The 22,658-nt window shown below is 47.6% G+C and overlaps 1 protein-coding gene across 5 annotated transcripts; it reads left to right on the forward strand.

The window, feature by feature from the left end:
• Positions 1–287: 287 nt before the first annotated feature.
• Positions 288–22,444, forward strand: GATA2 (GATA binding protein 2). Of its 5 annotated transcripts, none has more exons than XM_030570126.1 (6): positions 288–553; positions 12,613–13,015; positions 13,897–14,499; positions 17,164–17,342; positions 20,344–20,469; positions 21,289–22,444. In XM_030570126.1, exons 2-6 carry the CDS (start codon positions 12,787–12,789, stop codon positions 21,586–21,588), a joined length of 1,437 nt encoding a protein of 478 aa, XP_030425986.1. In that variant the 5' UTR covers positions 288–553; positions 12,613–12,786; the 3' UTR covers positions 21,589–22,444. The 5 variants fall into 5 exon arrangements, with proteins under 5 accessions (XP_030425986.1, XP_030425987.1, XP_030425990.1 ...); XM_030570127.1 differs by lacking the exon at positions 288–553 and adding an exon at positions 4,096–4,189; XM_030570130.1 differs by lacking the exon at positions 288–553 and adding an exon at positions 11,874–11,949.
• Positions 22,445–22,658: the final 214 nt, after the last annotated feature.

Raw genomic sequence — 22,658 nt, forward strand, 5'->3', positions numbered from 1 at the left:
CATATTTCTTAGGAGACCGTAGTGCCTTTGTGTGTGTGTGTGGTGTTGGTGTAATATCAATTCATTTAAAAAATATGAAAGTCAAGTCGCGTAGACTGTGACAGCGAAGGCAACAAAAGGTGCAAGCAGCAGACAATGTGATGTGCTTGTACAGATATTGTAATGATGCAAATGTAGTTGAGGGGACGAGCTGCCTTATTATGTACATAAATACACACTGGCTCGCTGTGCCATCCGTGAAGGCAGGAGAGTGAGAGGGAGAAGGGGAGGGAAGGGGTGGGGGGAGACCAGCTCGAAAATTGCTGCCAGTTTTGAAAAGCCTACCCCTGGCAACCCCTCTGCTGGCCTGCTTATGCATTCACCAGCCATTTAGACACTTTCGTTCCTCTTTATTCAAATACACGAAGGCGAGCTAGGCAGAGGTGAATCCAGATGTGCCTGCGCCGCTGTAAATGAGCCCAGGAAGAGAGAAAAAGACCATCAGCCTCCCAGCAAAGAACCTAGTGGAAAGGCGCTCAGGGAGCAAGGGAAGAAAAGTCACTGTAGGGACAAGGTAAGGGTCTTAAAATAATCAACTCGTGACAAAGTGCCCCGGGGAACGGGGCTGGGATGAAATATGGGGTTCTGCTTCCTCGGGCTGTAGATTAAAAGCCTTTCATTTCGGCAGAGGGGGGAAATCCCAATTGAAACAGAGAGTTTTGGCTGTGGCAGTGGGGATTCCTCACCGGGGCTGTGTTGAGCTGGAGAAAGTGTAAACAGCGGTTCTCCCATGGAGACAATGCACTTGGAAGGGGAGAGATTGTCCGTACAGCCTGGGGTTCTTAGCAAGGGGAGATGAAGTATTGTTCATTACAGATTCTCCCCTAAACCGCCCCTGTGCTATTGTCACTGGCTGCTTGGATGGAAATGCAGAATATTTTGGGTGCTGTTCCCTAGCCACTCCATAAGGGACTCTTCTAGCTAAAGAGTGGCTAATGCCCAGTGACAGAGAACAGCTTGGCGTGTCAAATAAAGAACTATTGCTCGGTGTTTTAAATAAACCAGTCTTTTCTTTGCAGATGATTTAGGGCATTTCTTGGGGTAGTTTTTCCTCTTCCAGAACAAATCACTGAATTTGTTATTTCTAAAAATGTGCAGATCTACTCCATATCCGGTGGGGTAAAAATCGTTCGCGTTGCATGGTTGCTTTAACAGGGCTGGTTTCTTATTTGAACTAGATGCAAACAGGTAAATCCATCCTTAGCAAAATGTAATAATTTACAGACCAAATGAAGCGACGTTTCAAAGAAAATCTAGAGACATACAGCGCAGAAGAGTAAGCTCCTATGAAATACTCTTGTTCTCTTTCACACTGGAAATGGGTGTTTTTAATCTATTTTGAAAAATATTTCACCCCTAGCGACTAGCATGCTCAGAGCTTAAAACAAACCAAGAGGGTTGGAAATTGGGAAAGAGATGGTAGTTTTCAGTTTATAATGTAAACTTGGCGTCCCCAAAGTATCTTGCAACTCAGGTATGAAAGCAGCGATCAAAGGTTCAAACTGCTTTGCTGGTATATTTATATATTAGCTGGATCTAGGTCTGAAACTGATTTCTAATGAACAGTGTTTCTTCATTCCTAAACTCGCAGTCGCTTTAGAGTTCCTAGATACTTTCTCTTCCTATAGGCTGGCCCTATTACAGCTGAAGAATGATCGCGTTTTAAACGCCACATCATCCTGCCAAACTATTCCTTTCGCAAAGAGGGAAGAACACGGATTATTGCGATGGGACAATCAACAAACTAAACCAAACCACCGTGAATTAATAGCAGTGAATCTCCCAGGATTAAGTGTGTGTCTTTATGGCTTATAATTAAAAAAAACAAACAACCAGCCCCACTTCGGAACGTTCATTTCTTTTCAACGTTGCAATGTTAAATTGACACCCCCCCCCCGCGCGCGCGCCTGGCCCCGTCCTATCCCCCCTCTCATTGTTGTCAGATTTGTTAATAAAAAGATGCGAAGGTTTGTTCTCCCGTGGAAAGCCCCGCATCTCCGCAGGCCCTGGTTCTGCTGCGTTTGCACCTGCCTAGCTAGGGAGCCTCTGCAGTCCCAGTCCCGTGCAGCAGATTTACACAGCTTTGCATGTTTTAAAATTACCCAGCTATGGGCTTCAACCGCCTCCCCTGCGTTTTTTTTTCCCCAAGGCAGCTCTTCCACCCCTATCCCACCCCCTTTATTCTCCTTTTTCTGTGGGGTGCAGAGACTGGGAGAAAAATCCACACTGGAGACTGAATGGCTTTGAGGCGATTTCAATAAGAATAGTTCGGGTGCAGGATTTGGAGCCAGGGTTGGCTTGTTTGGTTGTAGAGCGAGAAGCTGAAACAAGGGTAACATCTTTATTAATGTTTTTTTTAACTCAAATTTGGCCATGTCCAAAGAAACTGGCAAGTAAAGCAGCTGCCTAAATAAATAGCATCATTCCAATGATTAGTTATTGTGTGTGTGTGTATATGTGTGTGTATATATATATATCTATAATATAATATATATCTATATATATATACACAATCATTTGTCGCAAACAGCTTTGTAGCAAAAACTAAATATCTGTGTCTGAAACTGCCATCGGATCTTTCTCTTCCAGGGCCCGATCTTGCAGCCTTAACTTAGGCGATTTCTCCATGGAAGTGTTGTTGCCTGAGCAAGAAGTGCAGGATCGGGCCCCAAATAGCTGACACGCGAATTGACATCGAAATATGCGTCCCGAAAATTGAGCCTTGCAACGAAATCTTTGGTATGAAAGTCCCCCAGACAGTCTACCCAAGCGCCTTTTTTGCGGCATACTCCGAAACCAACCGTGACGATTACAATAGGGGGAGCATATATTAATCGCACGTATTAATTATTAGTAGTACTACCCTTCTTATCGCTGCAGTTGCTGCGTTTGAGCAGAAGCAGGTATGCCGATTTCCTAAGCCGTGTGGTGGTGCTTGGGTTTGGGGCTGCCCGGCGGTACCAGGGCTGAGGTAACAGACTCTGGGCTGGACGACCTGTTTACCAGGGAAGCCAGAAAAGGGATCCAGGGCTGGGGAACTTCACCGTGAAGGACAAATTGCAAACAAATTGCAGGGGAACAAAACGTTATTCACAAGTTGTCAGGCGCGTCGCGAGGACAAGATCCAAACAACCCAAAAAGTCAGGAGGGCAAACAAGAGCCACGAGGCGTCACCCAGTGGAGAGCGAAAACTCCCCTGGAACAATGGGCAAAATACCCGATCTGAATCACGTGGCTGGGGAAGTGGGGGGCAGATCATGGCAAGGTTTTTACAGTAGTTAAAAAGAGTACGTGGCCGGTGATTTATTCCCTAGATCGTTCTGTTTTTATGCAGCTTAAATGGGGGGTTGCGGTTAAGAGGTAACTATGTCATTTTCTAACCTTATTAGCCAGCATTAAAAATGTACTGGTCATGCAGGTTGTATTTTAAGTAAGCAAGGAAGGAAGAAAGCAAGCAGGAAAGCGAGCAAGGAAGAAACGTAAAGAAAGAAGAACATTGGGAAAAGTCTGGCCAGAAGGGCTGGAAAGTGACTGCTCGTATTTCTAACCAAAGACTCCCTGTAGCGGCTAGTCTCTGAACAATGATTAGTATTTTAGCTAGCAGCAGAGGACATAATCATGACAGCAACAACAGCGGCGGTGCCTTGCTCTGCCTGGCAGACTCTCGGGTCCCCCTCCGCGGGATGCAGAGCCGATCACACGGGACCTGGTCCGCTCGGGCTGCGTGTGAGCGCGGGCAGGGTCCCCCACTTTCCCGAGCAGCTGGGAGAAAGGCTCTGGCGGGCTCTGTACCTGTCGCCGCCGCAGCAGGCTGCGGGGTGGCTGGCTCGAGGGCTAACCCGGAAGAGTGCGTGTGAGTGTGTGTGTGCCTTTCTGACGCCAGTCATACGTGTTTCTATTTCTGTACCTGACTTAGCCAGATTGCTGGAAGACTGAGGGTTGCAACAGCCTGGGCGAGCAGCGAGGTGGTTGTGCGTTACATCCACAGGCCTGCCCCTCCCCCCCAGTGCAGCCGGCTTCCTCTGCCTGCTTCCCCACCCACCCAGGCACAGCCCACCCTGCACCCCATGCTGCTGGCACTGAGGATCTGGCTCCTGCTGCTGCTGCAGGGGACGGGCGTCGCGGGAGACCACCAGCAGCCCTCTCAGCAGTGAGTACCTTGCATCGCGCTCCCACAGCTCCGCCAAGGTCTGCACGGAGACGCAAAGGCGACCCCGAAGCCTGCGTGCCCTCCAACATGGCTCGTGCCGTGTGCAGCCTCTCTTATCTCAGACCCTGTAGGGGTTAATTAGGTGCGCCTCTCTCGCGCTCGCTCTTTCCTCTTTCCTCCGTTTTTGATGGCTGCACCAATTAGTTGCACATAGGAAAAGACGAGAAGAATAGGGTTACAAAGAGAGGAAAAACTTATGCTGCCCCTGGGGTTTGCAGTCAGGATGAGCGAAGTTTAAACAAAGAGGAAAGTAGCTGCGGTTGCCATTCGAACAATGCATCTGAATGATAGAGCGACAAAGCGAGGATAGGAATTTATGCTAAAACATATTCCGTGTTATGAGACAGATTATTGTCTACCACTGTACCTAGCACTTCACCCCTGTGAAGCAGGATCGGGTCAAAGAGATTGCAGCTCTGATGGCTGGGATGGAGTTGGGGAGAGAGTTTTCTCGCATTGACTTTGCGGCGGCGTGGTCTGGTGGGAAATCTTTCCCGTGGAGAGTTTATAGATTGCAATAATTATTACCCGTTGTAATATCTGTATCAAAGGCATAAAAGGAGGTAGGAGGCGGCCAGCTCCCTCCTCCCCTAATTAACATGATAGGACAAGTCCAAAACTGCCCTAAAGAAAAACTGTCACAACCGGCTGGCAGAATGTTCCCTGGTACCGAACCGCTCTCCATCCGCATGGACAGGCCAGGGATTAGCTCAGCCAACGTTCAGCGTCCAAATTCTGTTACAGCGGAGCATGGGGATTTGGTTATTTCGCCACTGAACCTTTGCCCACCGCTTGTTGTTTTTAGACTGTGGCATAAAGTCTCTTCAATTGAGATTTCGTCAAATAAAACAGGGGCAAACATTGAGGGCATATAAATAAACAGTCTGCGGGTAGGTCTGGGCACACAGGTTTTCTGCCTTCCAACATATACGCGCATTGATCACACACAGGTGTCTTGCTACATCAAATGGCCCCACTAACTGTTGCTAAAACATGTTCCCTCCCCCCTTAACGAGATGACATCACTTGTCAATCAATTAAAATAACCAGCTGTGCTTCCAGATCTGGAAGATCTCCCTTTAAAAATTACAACAAAAAATTAAGGTTAGTAAAACTGTTGTATAAAAAGAGATTAAACAAAATAGACAGAGAGATAGCCAGTCTGCGGAGAAAATTGTATAACTCATAATACGCTTTTCTGTTTTACGTTTTCCCTCTCACTAGATAAATCCATATAGATCTGCATGACTATCTATCGAATCTCTCTATATCTCAGAAAACACAGATAGCTGATTTATCGGCTTGCCTGGAAAATGTACAGAGAGACACTTGGAAATAAAATGCTGGGTTTGATGTTTGGAGTTCATCCTGATACAATTCTTCCTTTTCTTTTCTCAATTGCCTTGCCCTGAAGACTGTGGCATGTGCAAAGAAGGTGGGCGATTTGTAAGGCGTTTTGGCGTACCTTGTGTTTGCCTGTAACAGCCAATACATCTAGCAATCTATTGGAAGAAGCTATGGAAGAGAGATGGAACGGTGGGGGAATGCAGGGCCCACGGAGTGACTTCAGGGGCTGGAGCCGGCTGGCTGCAATCCTGCAGCTCGCCGCCCGTTCAGGCAGAGTCTCTCCAGAGAGGACTTTAATAAAATTGACACAATAGTTGTTTAACCAGCCGTGTGAAACAGGCTGAATCTCAGCTCCAGAAAATTAGTTAAGCTTCTGCGCCGAAGGTCCTTGTGCGGGTTAGGTTATGTTCCGATGAGTGCATTAATTAAATAAACGTCTCAGGCACACCGCTTTGCCCCATGGTGTTTGCTGCAGTGGGGCATTTAATAACAAACCCACCCTAACAAACAAGATCGAAGCGCTGAACTGCCACGCGCTGAACAAGCAGTTTGTAAATCAGAGGCGCGGAGATGATTGAACCTGAAGTTCTCAAAACACGTTTGGAGAAGAATTCATAATGATCTGTTAAGCACAGTTTCTACACACACACACACACCCTGCGCTCTAGTAAGTATCAATGGATGTGGCTCTGTAATGCAGACAGGACTGCGTCTAGCCATTTAAACGGAAAGAATTAAACCGCCTATGAACGTGGAAGGGTTTTGGTTTTTTTTTAAAGGGAGAATGATTTTATTTGCTGTTTATTGTCAGGAGTTTAAAGAGAAGAGCTGGAAAGAGCGATTGGTCATCCCAAGGCAGGGAAAAGCAGTGCATAGGAGCAGTGGCCCTAAAGCTGCTGGGCAGATATAATGATAATTAAGAATACACAGAGACACTCATTAATAATAAAAACCGCCCGATGGGAGACATTGACTTTTCAGGAAAATAAGAGGCTAGGAAGAAGTTGCCCAGAAGGACAGTAATAGTGTCAGGAAAACCCCGAAAACATTGGCGGCAAAGGAAGCCAGTGAGAATTTCTTTTAGCGACACAATCCAGTCTAGAGAGAGGGGCGGCGAGGACGGACAGACAGGGAATTTGTTTGGATTTTGTATTTTCATTTTTGAGGCGGAAAAACGTATTTTGAGGCGGAAAAATGTATTTTCATTTTTGAGGCACCGTTTATTCCCCCCACCCCCAGTATCTCCCCAATGCCTGGCGGACGGGTGGGGTTTCCCCCCCCATCCCGCTCCTTGCTATCATGTGGATGTTGTAGGCAAGATCTGCAGAGGAAGCAGCGAGCTCCCCTGGCTGCAGGGAAGTGGCAAGAGCCGGCTGCAGGGTAATCTGACACGGGGGCTTCAGAGTTTCCTGGGCAGTTTGGGGGTCTGTCGCTCCATAAATCAAGCAGCCTGATTAATCTTTACAATTTGTCTTTTAAAACAAACACGAACGAATTATCAGCTCGTTAACTGCGATTTTATCACCTGCCTAAAACAAACAGCCCCCCAACGCCGCCTTGCTCATTGCATCGGTGAAATAATTAAAAGGGTTGGTATTAATTAATAAATAAGAACGCATTAGGAGCGCATTAACACCGGTATTAATACGATCGCATTAACAGCCCAGCCACTGCAACGAACTTGGGTTCTCCCCCAACACTTTCTCAGGAGCTTTGCAATCGCGTTCTGCGGGTTTCTGTGATTTTTCAGCGTGAAACGTTTGTTCGGATCTATTAAAACATTCTCCCAGCAGCCCCCCTCCCGGTTAATTTTGCAAACAGGGGCAGGAGGGCGTTTATTTCTAGTAAACAAACACGGAGGAATTTGTTGTTCCCTTCTGTTGTTTGTAACTTGATACTTGGGAGTAAAAATTCCTGATCCTGAAATCTCCTTATTTTCATTTAAAAGATCGATTTGGGTGTGTGGAAAAATATAGATAATTTTTAATGTTTTTTTTTTAAAAAGGTGGTCACGTCTCTCCCTCCTTCGCATCCCAGGCCTGGTACAGAGCCTGCGGGCTATACAGCCTGACATTGGAAGATCATATTTGCTAAAACGCCCTTACAACAGAACCCGAATAAATCATCCAGGAATTTCCAATGCTGCCGAGTTTATCTTTGGTTCTATAATGTACTAATTCCGGCATAGGGGTCTGCGGTGGCAGCTTCTAGCTCAGTCTGTATCTATGCCAGGGTGGGTCTCCCCAGCGCCCCGATTTCACCGGAGAGTGTGGGGGAGGGGAGGCGCTGACAGACTTACTTGTACAATCCTGTCTCTCCTGTTGTAATCGCTTTTGCTGGCTGAAAACAAACGGGAAGTGTGTGAGTGGGGGGAGGAGGCTGGGCGAGAGGGGTTCGGGGGGTCCCAAGCCTGGGAACCACGGGTAGGCAAGGGGAAGCCAGGCCTGGGAGGAGGGGGAATCCGAGGATCTGGGGCGGTGGTGCTGGGAAGACGGGGCTAGGTTCAGGATTCTGTGCCAGGCTTGTCGCACAGGATTCGGGCTTGGGGCGAGCTCCCGGCCGGCCCTGGCTCAGAGCCGGGGCACAGGCATTAGCAACCCCCCCCGCCCCACCCCCAGCAGAGCTGGGCTGGCTGAGCCCGCGGGGCAGGGGGTTGCGCTGTGTTGCCCCGGCTAGCTCCGAGCAAGCCCTTTCCCGGCCGGCGCAGCCAGACCGCCTGTCTCCAACCCCTCACCCCTCCCGCGGCAGGGCCAGCCCAGCCCAACCGGCTGCAACTGCATCGCGACTCTTTTCTGCGGCTGTCCGCCCCCCCCTCCAGCGCCGGCCTCCCACCCCGCCGCGGGGCTGGGGAGTGCAGGGCTCTCCCGCTGGGACCGGTGGCGGCACATCCTGAGCCCGGCTTTCCCGGCCCTAAGGACCCGGAGCCGAGCCCGGGACTGGAGCGTGCTGAGCTCCCCTCCAGCCCGCTGCCGCCCCCACGCGGCCCACGGATCCCCAGGGCCGCGCGGAGCCCCCCTCCCAGTCTCCGCCTGCACAAGCTGGGGCCGGGGGGATCCTGGCAGCGCCGCTAGCAGCGCAGGAGTCCGGCTCGCTTTTAGTTTTCCAAGAGGGAAGCCCGCAGGGGGAGCAGGGAAAATCCTAGCCCCGCACCACCACCACCCAGTCCCCGCACCCCCCTGCCCCGCAGCCCGGCCCAGCCTGCAGCCAGCGGGCAGGAAGAGGGCAAAAAAGAGAGGGCGGGGAAGCTGTTGTGTGTCTGTCCCCCGCTTGCCTTGTTTTGTCTGGCTGGGAAAGTGGCAGGGATGGAGGCAGGAGCAGGGGGGCAGGGCGGGAATTGGGGGTGTCCGGGACCCCTAATTCCCAGGCAGAACCCGCCCCAATTCCGGGAGCGGGGGGGGTTGTCTTGTATTATTATTATTATTATTAAAAAGTTCATTTCCTGGCGAATTTGGCAGCGGCGGGTGACGTCAGAGCCCCGGCGTCTCAGTGACTGGGGCCGCCTGGCTGGGGAGAAGCAGCCTCCTATTACCCAATTACTGACTGTCAATCCTCCGACCCGGCCCCCTCCCCTCGGCAGGGAGATCGTCCCCTGCACACCCGGCCCTGCCCTGCCCTGCGCTCTGGTTGAGGGGGTTATACCTACCCTCCTGTGTGGTGTGTGTGAGAACCTGTTCGCCATCACACACCACCACTGCCCTATTCTGTGGGTGATTGTATGACCTGAGTACCCCCTAAAACACACTCCTGCCTTACATTGTGTATGTGATTATATAGTCTGAACACCCCCACCACAAGACACCCTCCCCCCTCTCTGCGGTGGGATTGTATAATTTGATATAATCAAACATACAATCCTGAGGGGGGGTAAACTCCCAGGGCAATACAACCTGATCACAACCCCCCCAGCACACGTGCATCAATCTTGTCTTGCGGTGGGGAGCATCTGCCCTCCTTCCTTGTCAAGCATATTACACTCTGCTCACAACATCTCCCCTCTCCCCCCAACACACCCCTCTGGCCTGGTACAGTGGGCGGGGACTCCCCATCCCATGATATAACCGGATCATAACTCTCCCCTCTCCCACAAAGCACCCAAATCTCGCCCTACAGGGAGATGTTCACCACCCAGAAGGATACAGCCAGATCACACCCCTCCCCTCCAAACCAACCACCAGCTCCCCCTCTTCCATTGTGACCTGGAAATGAATTGGTAGAAGGAATAATAAGTATGGAACTTACACATAATGTAAGGAACATGACAAGACTTGGGGCCAACCTCAAAAACATCTCCACAGCGTCCCCCTAACCCACCTTTCTTCCCCAGCATAGACTTCATTTCTGAGGGGGATGGGAGAGAGAGGCCGGTTTTCTTGCTTTGATTTCCACCATTGAAATCGATTCATGTAAACAATTATTTTTCTGCATCTAGGAGATAAGAGGATTTACAATCAAATGAAAAGAGCTTTTAAAAAACCAACCAAAACCTATCAGTCAATTAGTTCTTTTTAAATATCAACATTTTTAGGGGTAGATAGGGACCTGGCCCACACCATGTTAGTCCTAACTGTATTTTGCTGTCATCCTGTTGTTCTTTTGCCTCCTATCTTCTTTCCCCTCCCCTGGAGTCGCTTTCCGCAGAACAGGGACTGTTAAAAGTGGGACCTTCAAACTGTGATAAATTAATTAGCTGGCTGCATAAAAAGCCTGTTGATTCGGACTGCACTTCTCATCCGCCCTATAACAGGCGGGTTGAAAGCCTCGACTGCTTCAAACGGATAGAAATACGTCAAAAACCAACCCAAAACAAAGAGAGGGTTTATAAAAATGAGGTTTTAAAAGATTCCTGATGAAATAGCACAGTCGGGCTCCGAGGGCCAGGACTGGCCCACTGGCTTCAGGCTGTTTATTGTCTAGTACAAACATACACTTACTTAAACAGGGAGTGTTTTTTTCTCATTATTCGGGGGTTTCCTAGTCTTGTAACGCTAGCATGTCGCTTTGGGCCTCACCATGCTTTTGCCGTGCAGCCCAAACTCACAGGCAAGTCAGCTAGCCCAGAGCCTGCATTACTCAGAGATTTCAGGGAAGAGTCCCAGGGAAGCCCATGGGGGCTCTGCGCGACAGATAAGCGCAGGTAGTCGGCAGGGTGGCTGGGAGACTGGCAGGATCGGGTCCGAAAATATACAATCAACGATTAGCTATAAAAAAAATTACTTAAACAGATGTTTGGGGTCCTAAGTCCTCTCGTTTACACGCCCACCCCAGGTAGGTTCCAAACAGACTGGTGCGGGTTTATTTTCAGTTTAATCTTATTTTATTTTGCTGATTCAGTTATTTCGAGCTAACATAATGGTAACAATCCAGTTCAAATCTGACATCTGCTAACGGCCCGAATCCGGGGTTTTCTGACATTTAAAGTACTACTTCGGCAAAACTAGAGTCCTGGTTAAATGAGAAATGGTTCCCGTGTTAATGCAATGGGCTAAAATAACCTGCATTCGTTCTGAGCAAACAGCCAGAGTTCACTGAGGCAAACGCATCACGCTTAAATGTTTAGGCAAGAAAACACGCGTGTTCTTATCCAATCCCTACCTATCAAATCCCTTTTCTATTTAGGAGCGGGTTCCGCCGTCCTTACTCACACAGAAATCTCGTTCACTTTAATGGGAGATTTTGTCTAAGGATAGCCTGGCCGATCCGATTCTGTCTTTACAGCGTATTCCCGATTGAAGTTCACACGCCAATCAAATAAACAGATACACATAATTTTGCCTTAATTTTTTTTTTACAAACAGATTTGTGAGGCAATTAGCCACTCAGTAAAACCGGGTTTGTGTGCGTCTTCTAACAGGCTGCATCTATCGTGGGAGAGCCTCCTGACCCACTTAGGTTCCCCCCCTTTCACTCCTTGCGTGCATGTGTTTCGATCCCCCAAATTGGCTGGAATTGGAATACTTTGCTCATAACCTTAGTCTGGAGCGTTGGGGGGTATTTAACATTAGCCGCAAACAAACACCCGCTCTGCAAGACAGGCGGACCTGGATGCTGCTGCGGGGAGGGGAGAGTGGAAGAGGGATAGTGGGAGGTGGGCTGGGCGGGGGGGTCTTTTCTGTCTTTGGCGGGTTCAGCTCTTTTAAGATGTTTGGAGTAAATGAGGGGAATGTGGATTTCTGGGGCCAATGGCAGCGCGAGGCTAGGCGCTAGGACGCTGATTGGCTGGGCGGAGGTTCTTAGCCCTGTGCGTCGCCCCTAGTTCATGTCTACTGAACTGAGTCCAGCTGGCGCCAGGGCTGACATAGGATGCTTTGGGGATGTTACAAAAAAGGCCAGAATAAGTGGAGCTTGCCATTTGAGTAAGAACCTCCATCCAATCCTCCTCTGCCTTCCCTCTCTCACTCACTCTCTTCTGCATTCACATCCTCCAAACAACCATCCATCACCACCCCCCCACCCCCTAAACTTACAACCCCAGAAAGAAACTCTGCAAACATTTGGAATTAGATTCACTCCACTTGGAGGGACTTTGTGTAAGTATGTTTGGGGGGGGGGAAGAAGAGCTGGGTTTATTCTTCAGGGAAATTGCTTCTGAGCTGCTGCCTTTTTTCTCTCGGAACATTCCTTTCACTTTTCCTTTTCCTCTCGTGTCAGTTCGAGCTGGTATAAGTAGGTGACATTAGACCTGCTGTTTTTACTCCCCCACCCCTAAAGGCAGCTGGAAAAACTCTTATTGACGTTTGTAGAAAAGAGGAAACCTTTCTAAAAAAAAAAAAAACTCTTGAAAACAGATGCTGTTTATTTTGTGGGGGGAGAGAGGGGAACCCAGGGTAAGAACTTGTGGGGGCGACGGAGCATAAAATGAGACTTTTTTGGGGGGTACAAAGAGGGGCTTCCCCCACCCCCATTCATCTGCATGTTGGGAATTGCGGAATTAGCTCAAACCAGGTGGAAAATGCGGAGGGTGACGCGTCTCCCTTGAATAGCTATGTGAAGTACTAACCACTCCTTTCCTCTTACAGGTGGTGTCCCGGGCGTGTCGCAGGGAGCTTCTCGCCACAACTTGCCTGCTAAGAAAGGGACACGCTGACTCCCCCCACGTCCTGAGACACACACGAGACGCCTGCCGTGGGTTTAGAACCTCCCCATCACCGATCCGGGCCGGTTAGGGGGTGGGCTGGGGAGTCAGCGTCGGCATGGAAGTCGCCACCGACCAGCCTCGCTGGATGGCTCACCATGCCGTGCTGAACGGGCAGCACCCGGAGACGCACCATCCGGGACTGGCTCATAACTACATGGAACCGGCGCAGCTCCTACCTCCGGATGAAGTCGATGTCTTCTTCAATCACCTGGACTCCCAGGGCAATCCCTACTATGCCAACTCGGCCCATGCCAGGGCCAGGGTGTCCTACAGCCAAGCTCACGGTAAATCGGCACCGCCCCCACCCCCCGTTTTCTTTCTCTCCGGGTCCTCTGTAGACTTGTGCCGGGAGGGCAGTGACTAGAGATCAGGGTTGTCTGGGGGTTGCTTCAGTATCACTGGAAAGGGAGACCCCAGAAAAGGGGATTGAAAGGGAAGCCCGGGTGGACTTTCACCCTAGAAATAATCGATGGGGGTGGGGAGAGGGGGAGGAAGGGGAAATAGACTGAGTGGGTGGGTGGGTGCGCGCATACAGACCAAAGAAACTTCCTAGTCCCGAGACAGGGCCACTTCCCGGATATGAAATACAAACTAATTCAGATCCCGGGTAGATTTTATTTTGGGGGAACCGAGGTATCGGTGACAGCTGAAAAAGTGCTCCCCAAACCTGCGGAGCCAGTCGGGTTTTTCATTTTTTTGGAGGGGGAGGGCTGCTGCCCCCTGTCTCCCCCCTCTAGTATTATGCTGTCGCTGCTGCTTTCTTTGCAGCTAAATCAAAGGGGCGAGTGGTTTGGGAGATTTTCGGGACTTGCAGGGTGTTCCTGGCGCCTGGGTAGGGAGAGGCGAGGCGGGCAGGGGAGCCTGCGTTGTCCCTGGCTCGCCAGGGCAGGTCTGCTGTGAAATATTCACTCCAGAGCTGCTCGCTCGGCCCCCGCTGGCTTTGGGATGGCCGGTGTCCTTGTGCGGGCGCTGGATCTCCCCAGCAATATGGGTCTGGCTCTGTGCGCGTCCCACTGATAACTGAACGGCGAGACGCAGCTGGACACTTCCCCGGTCCCTCTCTGCGCTGGGCAGCGGTTCTGCCCGCGCCCCCCAGCGCTCTCCGGGGCCCGTCTTCCTCGCCTGGCTGGTGGGTGTGATCGTGAAAACTCCTCTCTCCCCACAGCCCGTCTGACTGGGAGTCAAATGTGCCGGCCTCACCTGATCCACAGCCCCGGCATCCCCTGGCTGGACAGCGGCAAAGCGGCGCTCTCGGCAGCCCATCACCACAACCCTTGGACGGTGAATCCCTTCACCAAAGGGCCCCTGCACCCTTCCGCCGCTGGAGCCCCCGGGGCCATCTCCGTGTACCCGGGCAGCAGCACCTCCAGCACGGCCTCGGTCTCCTCGCTCACCCCGGCCTCGCACTCCGGCTCCCACCTCTTCGGCTTCCCACCCACCCCTCCCAAGGAGGTATCCCCGGACCCCAACTCCACCAGCGCAGCCTCGCCCTCCTCCTCGGCCGGGGCCAGGCAGGAGGAGAAAGAGACCATCAAATACCAAGTATCTTTGTCAGACGGGATGAAGATGGAGAGTGCCAGCCCTCTGAGGACCAGCTTAACCTCCATGGGGGCCCAGCCCTCCACCCACCACCCCATCCCCACCTACCCCTCCTATGTGCCGGCTGCTCATGAGTATAGCAGCAGCCTCTTCCACCCGGGCAGTTTCCTAGGCGGCCCAGCCTCCAGCTTCACCCCCAAGCAGAGGAGCAAAGCTCGGTCCTGCTCAGGTAAGCCTACAACGCCTTGATCTCTGCAGCGCCTGTACAGTGTGTGTGTGTGGGGGGGTTGTAGGTCAGGTTTGTGTATGTGTGTTTTGAGGAAGGTTGCAATGTGTGTTACATGATTCTAGTTTGGAACACCCCTCCCTCCCCACAGCACAGGTGTTTACATGCACTCCGAAGAGGGGGCGAGGGTGGATTTATTTGTTGTCGTCGAGATATATCTTAATCTCATTCACCTGGATTTTTTAACATGCTGTTGTTGGGGCAGCTCTGAGAAATGGACCGAGTTTTTCTGTTATTAACTGCTGGTAGGGCACGGTCTAGTCACTGGCTCTCTGCTCTGCAGCAGTCTCATGCCAGGGCCTAAGGGACCCAGTAATCCCTAAAAGAAAAAAAATTGGCAGATCTAAATTATGCAAATAAGGGTTTATACGGCAAAATCTCACACAGAAAAAGAAAGACAGTGGCTGGTTCTAATCGCTAGCAATTCTGGGCCAGATCCTGCACTCTTTACTTCAGTGAAACTCCCATTGACTCCATGCCGGGAATTTAATTCTGTTTCCCTGCAGTAAATTGCACCTTCATTAATAAGGGAAAAGGCCACTCGTTGGCTTTTAGCATTGAGCGCAACACATTCACAATTGAAACTCACCAAGCCAGTTACTTAAAACTGAAGAGGGGCTTGATTTCTTTCCAATCACACAAGGAACAAAAGTTCAATAGTTTACACCCCGGTGCTGAGGACCGAAGGTACCTACTAAACGCTAACTTAAACCAACTCAATACAACCTAGAAAATGCGATCGGACATGATTGTTCTCTGCCTCAGATCCATCCCTGTTTGCTAACAACGAACCGCGGAGCATTCCTCTCTTCACTCTAGTTTTCCCGAAAAGTGTCTTCTGAAAGCAGCTAATTCAGTGATGGCTCAGGTTTTGATCTCACTTTGAAATGTCCCCAGCTGGATATCTAGACAAATTAAGAAAACTGGATGTTGTTCCATTCACCCCCGTTTGTATTTCCAACGGTGGAAGAAAATAAAAGTCTATATTTGAGATAGCGTTGTAAAGCTACACTCTAACACAACTAAATGTGTGTACACACACCTCTATTTTCTATTTTAAAAGCGGCCATGAATTAAGAAACATGATCTCTCTTAGGAATTTTGCAACAAAAAGATCAGACATTTTACAATATCAGCTCTATTTCAAATCGCTCTTTTAAGGGATTTTCCCCCCAGTGTTTTTGCAGTGCGGCTGCTGTTTTTTCCTTTCTTTTTTTTTTAAACCGTGAAAAGAAAATTAAAATACAGTTGCCGCTTTTCCTCCCCCTGCTTTTAGAAAGAGCCCCAAGAGTCACTGCAGAGAAATGGATCCTTAATGGCCTTTTTTGGTTCCTTTTGTGGAGGGTTTTATTAGATGGGGGAAGTGAGTGATCTTGAGGGTTGTTTTGATGGGAGCCTCCGCGCATGGAAGTGGGGAAAGTTCGTGACCACTCACTGTTTTTGTAGGAAAACTAAGACTCACGACACGATGACTCCTGCGGCTTCCTGCCCTAGGAGGGACAAAAGCTAGGAACGCAGAGCTCCCCTCGTTTTCCACTGCAGACTGTGTTGTTTAAAAGCCACCCACTCCCTAGATGGAAGGAGACAGGAGCCCTGCTGAACTCGACAAGGCCTGCTCCGATTACTAGCAAAAATAATTTCCTCTGCCGTTAAATACTGTATAATTTGCACAAACAATATGAAAAGAATTTCCTATATTAAGCAGACCAGCCCTCAAACCATCAGAGGCAGTGAACTTTCAGCAAATAGCTTTCACAGGCCAAACACACACACACAACATACACACACCCACACCCCCAAAAGGGGGGGGGGGGGCAGCAGAGATCTAAGTAGTTTTCTAGTTGGAGACACAAGGTGGGTGAGCTAATATCTTTACCTGGGTTTGGGGTTTTTTTAGTGTTGCCCTCACCAAAAATTAACTTACTAAAACAAATGAGGAAAGAGTAGGAGTAAGATAAACCTCCCCACCAAATCAAAATTGGCCGGTTAACAAGTAAAGTACAGAAAAAAGCTGTGTTTATAAGTTCCAGAGTGCCTGCTTAAATAGAACTTTTTCCAAGTGCTGCAGTTCAACCAGATTTGCTAAATTAAAATAAAAATAATAATTGAACCATTTTGATGCTGTCTCCACTTCCAAGCTGCCCTGTTTTATTTTAGGATATTGCAGCACTTGCAGTGACGTGTCTTTTGGCCCAGATTTGGTTCCAGATAACCCTTTTTCTTACAAATTTTTGCTGTGTGTGTGTGTGTGTGTGTGTGTGTGTGTGTGTGTGTGTGTGTGTGTGGCAGGATATATGTGATCTAGCTATAGAGGTGCAATAGATATGGCAGGGGAATGGTGCACATGACATGGTAAGGGAGCTCTTGTTACTGAAATGATACTAGTCCCATTTGACACAACAAGGATGTCCCTCTTTCTCACCTTGCAGAGAGAGCAACTATTTTTTGATCATAACATAGAGTGTATGAGAGACACTAAGGAGAGCCTTGCCACATGTACTGTAAATAATCAATGCTGTCTAATTATGCTTGAATAATGCACTGTTTTGACTTCTGGAAAATGCCTAAAGGACAATGCAAAAAGCTTTTGTGAATTTGTTTTTAAAGAAAGAAATCCGGTTTCTTCGTGTTTCCATTTAGAAGGCAGAGAGTGTGTGAACTGTGGAGCTACTGCCACCCCTCTCTGGAGAAGAGACGGCACTGGGCATTACCTGTGTAACGCCTGCGGGCTCTACCACAAAATGAACGGTCAAAATCGACCACTCATTAAACCTAAACGAAGACTGGTAGGTGTCTGTCTCTGCTGTGTTTGGGGATAAATTATGCAAAGGGACCACATGCAGACCCACCCATGGTGTGTCTCATCTCCTGTGCTTCAGACCCCTTATGGATGCTAGATGTTGGATTGTACATGAGACATGTCACTCAGAGGTCACGGCATAGCCTAAGGACAGATTGCAGGGACTCCACCCATAGCAGTTACATGCCAAGGTACAGAATAGGCTAGCAATCTCGATTATATACCTACACTCTGTTCCTGTTGGAAGATATGGGGCACAATGAGTAGCTGTCTTTCTCCTTATGAACGCACACGTTGATCCTTAGATGACAACTTTCGTTTGATTTCTCGTTTATTTGGCCTGTTGGGGCAGTTCAGAAGTGTACCAGTATTGAAAGAGTTACAAGCTTGATTGCAGTCCTACATTTACTTTAAAAAAAAAATTCCAATCCAAAAAAACAAAACAAAACAAAAAAATCAAATGAGTCAAACCCACTGCTCTCTACTTAATAATTATTTGTATAAAGGCCATGAAGTAATTTTCACTTTTCTATTCCATGACAATATTAATATCAGTTCCCTCCTCAGACAATCCCCTAAGTGTTTTTTTTTAAACCTATTATTTTTCCATGGAGTCACCTATACTTTGTATTTTCATTTGAGTGATTAAAAAAAAATGTCCTTTCTAAGCTCCTGGTGGTAGTTTCCTATCCGGATATCTGTACGTTAAAGATAAGGAAACTTTGTGAATCTGTTTCCTGATTCTAAAAGCTTTAGAGAGTTTCTATAGGCAAGGCATGCCAGTCATGCTTGCTGTTTTGAAATTTCTAATACACTCTACTCCACAAAATGTGTAAAACTGCTAAGAATAATAAATATATATTTTTGGAGCCATGTGATTTATAGTCCCCTAAATCTCTTGGCCATTTTGGGGACATTTTACTGGCCTGAGAGGAGGGAAGAAACCAGCGTGTACTATAACGCTGGGATGGGATAAAGAGGATTTCTGTAGTGAGCCAGAATTTCAGCTATGCAAGCTTCTTAATGACTTGCTTTCCTTCTAAAGTGACTGACACATAGAGAAAAATGTTAAGACAACAGTGTAACATTATCTGAAGTGCTTGCCAGACTGAATGGGACAGGCCACAGAGTTAAGCAGCATAGTTTAGTATCAATAAGCCATTTCAAATACGCAAACATAGCTCTCCACCTTCTAGTGTGCTGGGAAATTGCCCTACTTAGCTCACTGAAAGGAGGTTTGGGGAGCTAGATTTTTTTCAGTTGTGTTTGTGTTAAATGTTATAATATATATTCCCCCCCGCCCCGTGGTTCACTCATTTGTTGGGATTGGAAGAAGACTGTCTTCATTTATGGATTTATTAATATTATTGCATGTCAAAATGACATTGTCAAGGCTTGAAGGCCTAAAGTTAGTTGTGTTTTGGTTTGCTTACATGTGCATGCACTAGGGGGTACGGACTGCCTCAGCTCTGGCTTTTGGTTTTGTTCTTGCAGGCTAGCAGGGGGACCGAAATAAATAAATCTCCTGGGCCTGATTCTAGTCTCACATTACTGAATACTCCTCTGCCTTCAGTGGAGTTACTTCTGATTTACACCAGCGTGTACTATAAGTGAGAGCAAGATCAGGCCCATAATCTTCAGAGCAGGACCAATCTATGGTTTGCTATTTAGCCAACTCTCCAGCAGAGGAAAATGCTTTATGAGTTGCATAAAGCCCTGATTGCAGAGAAAACCCAGTGTTGTAGGATGTTGTGTGGTAGATTCTCCCAGAAGCTCGATGCCTTGAGAAGAGCCTCGCTGGGGTGCAGGAAGGGATGGGCAGTAACTTGTCCCTAGGATTTTTGTAGCCAACTGAAAAATCCTTAGGGAGCAGGGCCCCCAGGAAATTAGCACAATGTAGGTGTTTTATAAATACTTATGAACATAAATATTTTGTTCTCAGAATTCGCTGGGTTGTACAAAATGGAATTTATTCTAAACATTTCCTAGAGCGTTTTTGAACCTCCCTAATAAGGATGTCTCCCCAAAATACGGGGTGCCTTTTGTCTATTCCTAACATTTTCTGAAATGCCACCCCTTGTCTCAGGATGTGTTATTGTAGGGTCTCTCACTCAAGTGCCTATACTGAAATCAATTGGACTTCTGCATGCATTTACATTTTTCCTATCTTGCTGTTCTCGTCTGGGGAGACTGAAAAGTTCCCTCTGTCCCCCCAAGGTTCAGCAGAACAATATGATTAAAAGCATCAAATTTTAAGAGACGATATTTTTGGGGCTTATCAGGCTAGAAAATGAATGGGGATAGAGGCAGTAGCAGGGGCAGCAGAATCATTGCTGCAAGGCATGAGATTAAGTTTGCTAAATATTTAACAAAAGTTGGAGTGGGTTCTGTTTTCTCTTTCACTTGTAAATGGAAACTGAAATTTTACTGATGGCTATGATAAATACTGCACCCATCTAAGTAATGCAGCTGGTTTTCCTCACTGGTCACCTTTAAAGGGATACTATCAGTTTAAAAATCATATTCTAAAAGTCCTTCCTTCTTGTATTGCACTGCAAACACTGCTGGTGCTTAACAAATTGGTAATAAGCATATTTTAAAAATCCAAGTGTATCGATCTTTAATTTATGTGGAGCATTACAAGAGAAAGCTTTTCAAAAACAAATCCCCCTCCCTCCCCGATTAGTGCTGTGTAGGTTTTGCATTACTTTTGTCTTGGACAAGGAAAATAGACTACTCAGCTTCACTGTCTGGTTTTCATGCAATAGCCAAATGTTCCAATATTTGGGTGGCTGTTACGGTGGGGGACTATTTAAATACAAACAAGCAAAACCTGAAAAAAAAAATCAAAGCAACATTTTCTCTGACCTTTCTGTTTTGTAAACAGATTTGGGATTAGTTACAAGTCCTACATATTGGACCTAAACTGACCTTTTAAACGGGCTTGTTCCAAGTATACTAAATAATTTCCCCCATCTTTTGGTTAGTCAGCGGCTAGGAGAGCTGGGACCTGTTGTGCCAACTGCCAGACAACCACCACCACCTTATGGCGACGTAATGCAAACGGAGACCCAGTTTGTAATGCCTGTGGACTTTACTATAAATTGCACAATGTGAGTATTTGCTTGTCTTGTGTGTCTCTGCTTGCTTAGCTGGGATTGATGCTTTAACTGCATGGCGTGCACTGGCCTTTTATTGGTTTCAGGTTTTTTTTTTTTCCTCCCTCCCAGGTTCCCCTGGGGACTCAGAGCCATTCTTTGTTGGCATAGTGATGCTAAGTTCACTGACATTACAATGTATTAGCTTGGCTTCTAAAGCTTGGGCAAATCAGGCAAAATAGAGTTTCAACACTAGTTTTAACGAAGCATGTTGTATGCGCTTTCTCTCTCCAGCCACGCAGAGGCCATTTGAAATGGATTCTGCACAAAGGTTAATCCCAGGGAGTGGTACCTCTGTGCAGAATTGTAAGGTTTTTTGTTTGTTTTTAATAGTAAAGTTTGTTTTAAAAAAAAAGAATCTGATTCCTACTCAGAAACTTTCAACACCTTTGAACGTTATTTAAAATGTAAGTAGCTGAGGTTGAAGCTTTCCTAGGAAGAGACCACTTCCATTTTACAAGTGAATTCGGGTCAGTGTGTGCTGCCTTGTTTGATCTCTTCTATTAGGAAATGAATGGGGGGCGAAGGGTAAGCATAAGGGAAGGATGGCCATCAGCTGCCAAATTCAGTCAAACTGTTTTTCATGCCTGGGGTTTTTGTGTGTGGCTTCATTAAACAAATCAATATAAACAAGATCTGCAGAGAGAAACACCATTTTGTTTGGCCAGAAAAAGTTCTCTGTCCAGGAAAACACACGGGGCTTTCCAAATATTTTCCTTTTTGCACAATACGGTAATTTTGTCTGCATGAGCCTGATTTTCTCATTCCTTGCAGGTGAACAGGCCACTGACCATGAAGAAGGAAGGAATTCAGACCAGGAATAGGAAAATGTCCAACAAATCAAAGAAAAGCAAGAAAGGCTCTGAGTGTTTTGAGGAACTGTCCAAGTGCATGCAGGAGAAATCCTCTCCATTCAGTGCCGCTGCCCTCGCCAGTCACATGGCACCAATGGGGCATTTGCCACCTTTTAGCCACTCTGGACACATCCTACCAACTCCTACTCCCATTCACCCATCTTCCAGCATCTCATTTGGACATCCACATCCATCCAGCATGGTTACTGCCATGGGATAGAACCTGAGTACCAAGAGACCCACACAGAGATTAAGAACATGGGACTCTAAGATGATACCGAGTAAGGAAAGATTCTGCCAAGAGGAGAACATAGGGAAGGAAAAAGGGGACCTTGCACCAATGTGGTTGAACTCTTAGGGTTGGACTAAAACCCTGCAATGATGAATCTGCTGCAGAAATGCTTAATGGTGCCTGTTATGCACTTTGCCCCTCAGGTATACAGAAACCGAAGAACTCACTTGTTTGATACCTGCTGGCCCAGCAGAAAGCAAAGGTGGCAGAAGCAGCAGAAGATGGATGCTGGAACTGGCTCTCTTTTCTCTCTCTGTTATTACTGTGAATATTGTAAAGAGATAGCAACCTCCAAAGGCAGAGCAGGCTGGCTGGTAGCCACCCATACTGGATTTCTATGGTGGACTTTGGGGGAGAAGAGGTGGGAAACGAGGACAACTTTATAAAAACTTAATTTTTAAAAGGAAATCAGACACAGAAAGTCATTATTTATTTTGCTCTTTTTTTCTACAAAGAGCCTCAAACCTTCTGACTTGCATGATTTTGTGCCTTTTTTCGGGGGTGGGGCAGGGGTGGGGAGTCAACCCTGCTAGAAGAAACACAGCTTCATAACAGGAAAAAAAAAATTGTGCTAACCAGCCACCCCTTGATTCTCTTCATCAATGCTACATACAAAAATATCTGTTAGGGAAGGGATGAGAGAGAGGGGAAAACAAAGCAAAAATGTATCTGGAATATGGGATTGTAATGGGCCCAAGATGTGGATTATTTTGATGTAATGCCTGCATTCTTTTCCTTAACATGAAAGATTTTATTTAAAAAAAATGTTATTCCACAAATGGCTAAAAGGTGGCAAATGCCCCAATGGGGCATTTGCCACCTTTTAGCCACTCTGGACACATCCTACCAACTCCTACTCCCATTCACCCATAGGACAAATCACTAAAAAATACACTGTAGGGAATAATCCTGTGCCAGGTGGGAGTAGCTAGAGGAGGTCTTATTCATCTGTCCCATCTAACTTCTAGTAGTCTATCAGCAACAGCAAAAACCAGCAC

This window comes from Gopherus evgoodei, chromosome 7 (assembly GCF_007399415.2).
Source record: "Gopherus evgoodei ecotype Sinaloan lineage chromosome 7, rGopEvg1_v1.p, whole genome shotgun sequence".
Classification (NCBI taxonomy): Eukaryota; Metazoa; Chordata; order Testudines; family Testudinidae; genus Gopherus; species Gopherus evgoodei.

Coding starts and splice junctions, on each gene's coding strand:
- GATA2 (XM_030570126.1), top strand. CDS start 12,787: ATGGAAGTCGCCACCGACCAGCCTCGCTGGATGGCTCACCATGCCGTG. Junction 13,016..13,896: donor GTCCTACAGCCAAGCTCACG/GTAAATCGGCAC, acceptor CTCTCCCCACAG/CCCGTCTGACTGGGAGTCAA. Junction 14,500..17,163: donor CAAAGCTCGGTCCTGCTCAG/GTAAGCCTACAA, acceptor TTGTTTTTAAAG/AAAGAAATCCGGTTTCTTCG.